Source organism: Archocentrus centrarchus, chromosome 15, assembly GCF_007364275.1.
Source record: "Archocentrus centrarchus isolate MPI-CPG fArcCen1 chromosome 15, fArcCen1, whole genome shotgun sequence".
In the NCBI taxonomy this organism is placed as follows: domain Eukaryota; kingdom Metazoa; phylum Chordata; class Actinopteri; order Cichliformes; family Cichlidae; genus Archocentrus; species Archocentrus centrarchus.
Window position 1 is genome coordinate 15,010,226 of NC_044360.1, and position 9,528 is coordinate 15,019,753.

A 9,528-nucleotide genomic window follows, 5' to 3' on the forward strand; every position below is an offset into this window, starting at 1 on the left:
CAGCAACAGCTGATGTCTGAACTGTATTCGTGTGTGTCCCTTAAAGGTGGTATTACTTTTATAATGAAAAAATAAAGGTTGCGACTTTTTCAGAAAATTGCTGTTGATCAGAACCAGGATCTTCCAACTCCAATGATGCCCACTGAGCCCATCTGGTACTTCATGGGTAGCAAGCAATATTTAAATAAGGAAAAAAAAAGAGAGAGAGAGAGAGAGAGAAAATGCTCAATACTCAGGTACAAAGGAGATAAGGCTCCAAGATGAACAACTCTTCCAAGCACAATCCAAAAAAGACAGCGCTTATAAATAAAACATGAAATGCAAGTATTTGCAAATCAGTGTATTTTGTTTTTATTTACATTTTGCACAGAGAATACCTCTCATAACTACTCCCACAGGGATCTTGAGACTATTTATAAATTATCGCGCATTTTATTAATTAAATATGTTATTTGTATCAACGTTCATATGCAACCTTTTATTGAACCTGTTTGGTACTAATCAAATTGCCCCATTTTATACAAACCTATAACCCATCTGATATACATGGTTAACTTTAATTTGAAAGGATTTTTCAAAACCAGTGTTTTTTTCCCCTTCTTTTTAAGCTGAAACTTTCACATAGTCTCTTTTCTGTACATATTTGCATTGGTTTTATATCAACAGAACTTGATGGTGGTAACAATGTCATGTAGAAAATTGCCCAATCAGGGGACAGAAATATCAGAATAGTGTTAACTATTATTATGTTTTAGACCAGAAAACAAATATAAACCTTTTAAAAATGTGCAAATGCAATCTTGTGGGCAAATGGTGTGTAAACACTTGAACCTCACCAAGAAAAAGACCACTGGAAGCCAAACAATGAGAAGCTGAGCTGCCAGTTGGAGGATGAAATAATTTCTCTGAAAATGTTTATTTGTAAAGCCTAATAGCAGGTTCTCCAGGAAAGTGAGGTACAGAAGGGGGGGGGAAATAGCACATTTGCACTAAGTGAGACTTTGCCCACAGGGAAGCAAACACAGAGACTGATGGAGACAATAAGGAAGGATCCTGATAATGGCAAAGTAAACATTTCCAAGCATCAACCAAGAGCCTGTAAGAAATTCAGTGTAAGTGGGCAATCTTCACATGATGTAAATAGGAAACTAATGGCAAAATGATGAGAATGAGCATGATGAAGCTCATTGTGGACTAACTGCGACACATGCCGTGGAATGTGATTAATAAAAAAGGTCAGGATATGCAATTCAAATTAAATGTGTTCCAGAAAGAATACCTCTTTTAACCTCCACTCCTGCTTTACAGACTAATGGTTTAGATATTAATAAACTGTCTCCATGAACCAGAATAGCAGAATAACATTCCACTGCTGTGGGTTCATTTAAATTTATGATTACCTCATTAGATATTTTTTTGCCAAAACAACAGCAACATCCTGCTTAACTGTTTAATGGGTGAGAAACCGTATTTGGTACTTTCAGTGGATGTCCAAACTGCCCTCCTTCCCTTCCGTCTCGGTCAGGTCATGGAACCACATGAATTTCTCCCAGCTAATCAGCGTTACAGGGAAAAAAGCAGGATATACCTCGGAGAGGTCACCGGTCTGTTGCAGTGTTAACACAGACAGACAACTATTCACGCTCACATTTACACCGCCAATTTTGAATCAGCAGTTTCAGTTTTTTGGGAGGAAGTTGGAGTACCAAGAAAGAACCCACTCACGCAAAGGGAGCCTACACAGCCAAGCTTCACATTCACTCTCATTACCCTTTTGCTGTGAGGTGACAGTGCTAACCACTGCTTTTATTTATTTATTTATTTGGATGGGGTCAAATGTTATTGCTTGGTGTAAGTTAAACTACTTATTGGCTTAGCTGGGACACTTGTTTTGGTTCGTGCATGTTTGCTGGACTACTGTACTCATAACATTTACTTATGTCTTATAAATGTCAACTGCTGTCCCTTCCAAAGAAGAGCTTAAATGAAAGTGAGTGAGTGCAATAGATTTAATATGCACCAGTTTCCTCCACAATGGACTCTGAGGCTCTCTCTCCCCCTGAAGGTTAACACTACGTATAAAGATAGCTTGCTATTTAGATGTACAAATCCATTAAAGCTGAACTGTCCGTGTAATGGGCAGCTGAAATTGCCCACATAGAGTGGCTCTTGTGACCACAGTGATTTGATTGGAATGATTCAATTTACCACAAATTTTCAACATTTAACGTCTTTTAATCTGTGGTCATTTTTCCAGGGGCACTGCTGATAGAGACAGCTGATACAAGGTTAGGTGGCCACCTGACCTTTTGTCAATATAAACCTGGAAATCAGGGCACACTTTTTGCTCACAAATTCCTGTTAGTGCAAAAGGTAGTCTGGCCAGTACGTAACAAAAATACATGTGGGATGAGAAGGCCGTTGTGGAACAATGCATAAAAAGCCAGCAAAAATTTGTGCCATAGCTACAATGTTTAGGCAGAACGGCTGTTTGGTTAAGTTTTGGAAAAAGAACATGTTTTGGTTTGTGTCTTTTCAAAACACCAAACACAGTGGACACCTCTAACAAGTGACTAAAAACACTTGAATTAAAAAATTTGTTGTGGCCCAGTACTTTTGCCCATATAGTGTTTTGTTACATATAAATACCCTTGGGTTATATATAAAATTTGGGATAAGGTGTGGATCTGAAAGATGAAGCTAATGTGGATATGTCTTAAACATCCATTCTTTCTAATGACCAGTATGGGGATGACTTTTCTGGCTAAAAGTCATTCCCCAGTACAAATTTACTTGAAGAAGAAAAAAGGAAGATATTGTCTTTCAGCCTCTGACTGCTTCTATGTTTATAAATGAAAATGAGCTGTGAAATTTCCATTCTATATTATTTAGAGGGTTCCCAGTGATAAAGAATAAATTCAGTAATAGCACAGGCAACTTATATACATAAAGAAAAAGAGTGCAGTTTGGTGAACAAAAGTAGCCTTTGTTTCTAGTGTCTCATCGTTTATTACCATCAGGAAACATAACATATACTGTACTACAAAGAAAACATGCAATATAGAGATTGTTTTAAGCTCAAATGAAGACATTTAGAAGACATTGAAATGTGCTTTGCAGTAATTAAAAAGGACCTTACTCAATATTCAATACTTAAATAGAGGCATAAAATTATATATAAAACACATACACGCACGCACGCACGCACACATACACACACAATGCAAATATTATTTTAAAGTTGGTATCAACAGTTAATTGGCTGCTGTTACAAACAACACCAAGATAAGCACTGTGGATGGATCAGTTAGGGCAGTAGAAGCTATTATTCCCAAGTCTTCAGTTTAATATAATTTATATAAATGCGACAATATTTCACAATGCACAATTAATAGCCACTATATGAACAGCACAGCAATCACATCCTCATAATGCAAAAATATTGTATTCACTCCAATATGTATACACTTGACTAATCCTCCATGAGTCAATTCAAAGCTCCCGTGTGGTTCATGACACTTGGACAGTTTTCATAATCTGAACACAAGAAATCCTTGATGTGAAAAACTCAACCATCAGCTACATAGAACCAAATGTCAATAATATTTAGTATTTAGTTTTTCAGTTTACCTTAGGTGAATGCATTCAATCTCCTCTGTTACAGGCATGGAGGAAGTTCTGACATCCATCTCCTCCACAGTCTTACTCGGGGTATAAGTTGACTTCCAGCGCAGCAGTACGATCTTCTTCAGGTACTTAACTGTGTTGTTCTTGACACTGACGAAACAGAAGGTATTTATCATGCTGTTGCTCATGGCGATGCACTCAATGATGTAAAAAGCCACCAGTGAGTTCTTCTGGCGGGAGATAAGTGTTGGATGGAAGTCTCGCAGGATGGTGAATCCGTAGTACGGTGCCCAGCACAGGATGTATGCAGTCAAGATTCCGATCAGGACCATCACTGTTTTACGGCGACAACGCAGCCTCTTCCGTATTTGCTCTGTCTGAAAACCTGGGACATTTTTAAACCAGAGCTCTCGGGAAATTCGAGCATAACACATTGCCATGGCAATGACAGGCATAACAAATTCCACAGCAAAAACAAACAGAAAGTAGGACTGGTAGTATGCTTGCTGGTCCACCGGCCATATCTGGGCACAGAAGACTTTGTGAGTGGTTGAGGTGGTGCCCCCATGAGGGTACACGGTCTCAGAAGCAAAATAGGCAGAGGGAATTGATATCAGAATGGGAACGATCCAGACTCCCGTTATCAGACAGTAGGCAGTTTGGTACTTCATACGAGGCCTCAAAGGATGGACTATAGCCATGTACCTGGAAGAAAAACAAGACCCCTGTTACACAGTAATATCAAACTGTCTATTTAGCAGTCTGAGTGAGTGCCATAGATACAGAAAATCATTGCCAGACACTCATGGAAGATTAAGATTTAATACAAAGTGTTCTATTATTCAGCAAACTGGACACTTCATATCAGCAGAAGGTAAATTTTATGGAAACATTTGAAGGTTTTGGTCACTGACGACCACAAAAAAATCCACATGTAAAGCAAGAGGAAGGCACTAAAATAATTACTACTGCAAATGTTATATTTTAACTATATTATTATAAATTCATTTATATTATTATAATTTTTGCAAACACTCACACTAAAATTTTAATAATTGCATATTTAAAGAGAGAGAAAATGCTTATCTAATATACATGCGTGGACGAATACCCTGGTCGTATTGTCAATACCCTATGAGTGAGAGCATTGTCATTATGAAGACCATTATTACATCACAGAAATGTTGCATCATAGGATAAAGGTGATCTCAGGGAAGCTTTGCATTGATTAGCAGTTACTGTTCCCTCATAGTAGAAAAGCAAATAAAAACCATGATGGCACTATTGCCCCCACAGCTTTAACGGAGCCACCAGGCCCCCTTTAGCCTAAACACCAGTCAAAGTATACAATCATATTGCAGTAGTTTAAAGCATTGGTGTTTGTCTCTGTGTTAGAAATCCAGAATCAAATCTGAAATCCTATTCCTGAATAATTAGGCCCCATCTTATCTTAAAGACCTCATACCAAATCAGCCTAATAGAGTACTTTCTCCTCAGACTGCTGGCTTACTTGTAGTTCCTAGGATACTTAGGAGTAAAATGGGAGGGAGAGCCTTCAGCTTTCAGGCCCCTCTTCTGTGGAACCAGCTCCTAGTTTAGATTCATGAGACAGGCACCCTCTCTACTTTTAAGATTCGGCTTAAAACTTACATTTTTGATAAAGAATATAGTTAGGGCTGGATCGGGTGTCCATGAACCCTCCCTTAGTTACGCTGCTGGCGGCTTCACATGATGCACTGAGTGTTTCTTCTTCACTCACATCGTTTCACTCTCTGTGTTTATAAACCACTCTGCATTTAATCATTAATCATGATTAAACTCTGGCTCTCTTCCACAGTGTGTCTTTTGTCCTGTCTCCCTCCCCTCACCCCCAACCCCCTCGTGGCTGATGGCTGCCCCTCTCTGAACCTGGTTCTGCCAGAAGTTACTTAGAATGGAGTTTTTCCTTCCCACTGTCGCTAAGTACTTGTTTAGGGAGTCGTCTGATTGTTGGGGTTTTAATGTATAATTATATGGTCTTTACCTTACACTATAAAGCACCTTGAGGCAACTGTTGTTGCTATAATTCAGTTGAGTTCAATAAAATTGAATTGAACTGAATTGAATTATCACTCCCAGGTGCCTTTCAATCAACATTCAATCAACCCTATAAACCCTTTTCATTTCACTGATCCAACAAAGTAGGAAAAGCACAAGCGTTACTAGAGAAATTAAGTATGGTTCTGTTGGGTTCGAGTGCCCTGCTACTGTAAGCCACCACAGTGTGACAGAAAGCATCAAGAATATCAAAACCCTTTAATAAAAGCAGCTAAATGAAATCCATTCCTCATTAATTTTATTATTTACACCTGTGCCTTCCAAAATGTAAAAAATGCTCTCTGTTATTAAAAAAGGCTTTTAAACAGCCTCTGATTAATTAAGCACTCACAATGATTGCACCTGTAGCCTTGTAGCTTTTACTTAAAAGCCCATCAAGCATGTAAATCTAGGGAGTAGAAATGTCTAGAGCTGGGTAATGTAACGTTTTGCACTCTTCAGAGCTTAAGTAGAAAAAAAGCCAAACTCTTTTTTGTTTTTCAATTAGCAGCATGACTGAAGTTTTATTTATTGGTGCCATTTTGTTCTTTCTTGCTTACACTTCACATACAGAGATTTTACTGTGGGTGATATGCTCTCTGGGTTTCCTTGCCATGTTTCATCAGTTATTCTTGTTTTCATTTAACTTTGAGCACAATCTTTATCCAACATTTATCAAGTACCTTAAGAAGTTAGAGATCAGAATTACCAGTTAGAATCAAGTTTCTCTTCATCTTAGTAAGGTGAATATTGATTTTTCTTTAAGCACTGCTCCTATTCTTACTTTAAACTGTTCCAGTTCCTGAATAAAATATCTTCCTACTTCACAATCAAATGTTTTACGGTGCTCACTAGCTAGTCATTTATTGCATCTGCTGCTGAAGTACTGTAGGACAGTTATATCCCTTTCTGAAAATATGATTAATATCTATCTAATTCAAGTTAAAATACTGCTGGTGAAAGACTGTCCCACTTGATTTTTCAAAAATGTTCATATGGTGCTTTTAAATCCACAGGCAAAAGATGAATTCATTCTGTAGTTAGGACTTTCCTAATGACAGTTTGCCAAAAGTGGAATGTTTGATATATAAACAGCACGATTCCTGCTCATTTCATTTGTATGCTGTAGTATAGCATATGAATGATGTGCCAGAAGACTGAATAGATAATATGGGTGGGACAGATGGAGGAGGACATAAAAAAGATTCATCATGGCAGAATATTGATCTGTTGCATACTAAACAGAATATTAAGAAGATCTATTTAGTCTTGTTCCATGGCCTGACCAAATTTCTCCCACGGTTCTTCATGAGCAATTGCCAGGGCCGCGTTTCTTTTGGTTTGCCAGTACCTGCCAGCTGGCTCCAGAGCTCCACAAGCAAACCAAACTTGATAGGACTACTACTCCACAATTTGGTTTGAGGGTTGCCACGAGGCAACAACAGCCACAGTTCCTTGCAGCCACCTCAGCAATGGAGGTGCAGAACATAGTTCATTTAGACAGTGTCCCCAGCCTCCATCAAAATGCTGTCCAAGTCCTGCCGGTGGTGGGAGTTGAAAATCTCCTGGACCAGAGCATCTGCGAGACACTCCCAGTGGACTTTGCCAAGCCTATCTGGTGTCCTCCCCACCAGCTAACTCAGTATCAGGTGACAATCAGTTGACAACTATCATTACCCAAGTGTCCTCTATACAGCTTTAGGTCTGACTACATGATTATAAAATGAAACATTGTGCCCCAGTGCTACACCTACAGTATGAACACCCTTGTGCTTGAATGTGGTGGTCATTACTACACCAGTCATAGCCCTTCATGTTTCACTGTCACTGTCCCACATGAGCATTGGAGGACTGGCACCCCACCTAGGAACTCCAAGATGGCCAGGTACTCTGAACAGCCATTTGGTTCACAAGCACAAACAACAGTTGGGATCTATTCCCCAACCTGAAGGTACAGGGAAGCAACCCCCTCATCTTCTGGGGAATATTCCAACATATACATGCCGAGCAGGGTGGGATATAATTATACCAACTTGGCTCGCTGCCCCTCACTGAGAGCAACTCCTGCAGAGTCCAGGCTCCCCCAGGAGCTTGTTTCTTCTTTTTGCACATGATGTTATTCTGTTGACTTCATCAAGTGATGAACTCCAGCATGCACTGGGGTTGTTTGAGGCCATGGTTCTCTGCCAGAAAAAGGTGGCATGCGCACTCCATGTTGGGAATTAGTTAAGTGAAGTTCAAGTATCATGAGGGAAGGAGAGAGCAAGAGTATTACAGATGTATTGGTGCAGTGTCTGCAGTAATGCGGATGCTGTACCTGTCTTTCATAATGAAGAGACAGCTGAACATGAAAACAAAGCTATCAATTAAGTGCTGATCTGAATTCACACCCTCATCTACGGCCATTTGTTGTGGGTATTGGATGGAAGAATAAGATCATGTTACAAGGGCAGAAAAGAGCTTCCTCTGAATGATGCCTCGGCTCTATCTTATAGACGGGGTAAGGAGCTTGGTCATTTGGGAGGAGCTCAGAGTAGCTCTACTCCTCCTACGTTGTGAGCCGATGAGATTTGGATGTTTTTGGGCTTATGTTTTGTTCCCTGTTGGACTGTGTTTGGACGCTTTTTAAAAACATTCTAATAAAGACTCTTGCTTTTTGTTATTAAGCATATCTGCATTCTATGTTTGGGTCCACACCTCTGCATCCCTACACTCATTGTAACATTTTGCCTATATCACTTAAAATAAAGAAAGCTAGCAAAAAACAAGTATGTTGTTTTCAAGTCAAATAAAGACCTCATGCTCAATAGATAAAGAATTGCATAAATGTCTTACAGACAGGCAGTGGTGTACAGTTTTCTTGGGTTCTTTCAATAGAAGAGAGAATATGGACAAAAAACATACTGAAGCTATACAATTTCTATACATAATAATTAAATATTTTTTCAGAAGCCATTAAATGAATTTAATGCATTTGCACACACACAAAGCACACTTACAGACACACAGAAAAAAGAGATTAACTGACTCACCTGTCAATTGCGATGGCAAGCAGTGCGTTTGTCGACACGTAGAGTGACACAGTCCGGAGATAGTTCACAGAGGCACACAGCACCAATCCGTGATCCCAGGAAAGCTGTTTAACCACATAGTAGTCCACCAGGAATGGGCAGCACACCACTGCCACAATGAAGTCTGAGATGGCTAAATTAGCAATGAGCAGGTTGGTTAGATTTCGGAGTTTTTTGTAACGTGTCAATGTGGCAATGAATATGAAGTTTCCCAACCCACAAACAAGCATGATGCAGACAAGGACTACACCAATAACAATGGTGGCCACAAAGAAGGCCTGGCCCTGCGTGGTGTCTGGGATCTCATCTGGAGGGATACCATAGTCCATATCATAGTTGTCCATATAATGATCCAGCTTGCCTTCTCTGGCATTGTCCTGCATCTCTCTAGAAGCTGCTACCATAAGGCTGATGTTTGACTCACCCATGTCTTAGCACACAATCCTGTTTTTTTTCTTTATTTAAGTATTTGAGAAGAATGTGATCCACAAATTAGGTATTAAATGGTGATGCTTTTTGGTACACGATGCCTTCCATAACTAAGATGTTTGTGTGGAGATAAAAATTTCAACATGCTGAGTCTTCTTTGGAAACAGAAGCACATCTTCACCTGCAAAAAAAAAAAAAAAAAAATCTCTTCTCAGTATTACTCATACAGGGTCATGATTCATGGCAGCAAGATAAGATCAAAACAAATTACATGATCTCAGTGCTTCAGGCTTAATCATGCTGGCACATGTGGCATTTCTTTGAT

At 39.3% G+C, this 9,528-nt stretch overlaps 1 protein-coding gene across 1 annotated transcript; it reads right to left on the bottom strand.

The window, feature by feature from the left end:
* Positions 1 to 3,602: 3,602 nt before the first annotated feature.
* On the bottom strand, positions 3,603 to 9,202 carry prokr1b (prokineticin receptor 1b). The gene is made up of 2 exons (XM_030748679.1): positions 8,736 to 9,202; positions 3,603 to 4,332 (listed from the first exon to the last, which is right to left on the bottom strand). Exons 1-2 carry the CDS (start codon positions 9,200 to 9,202, stop codon positions 3,627 to 3,629), a joined length of 1,173 nt encoding a protein of 390 aa, XP_030604539.1. The 3' UTR covers positions 3,603 to 3,626.
* Positions 9,203 to 9,528: the final 326 nt, after the last annotated feature.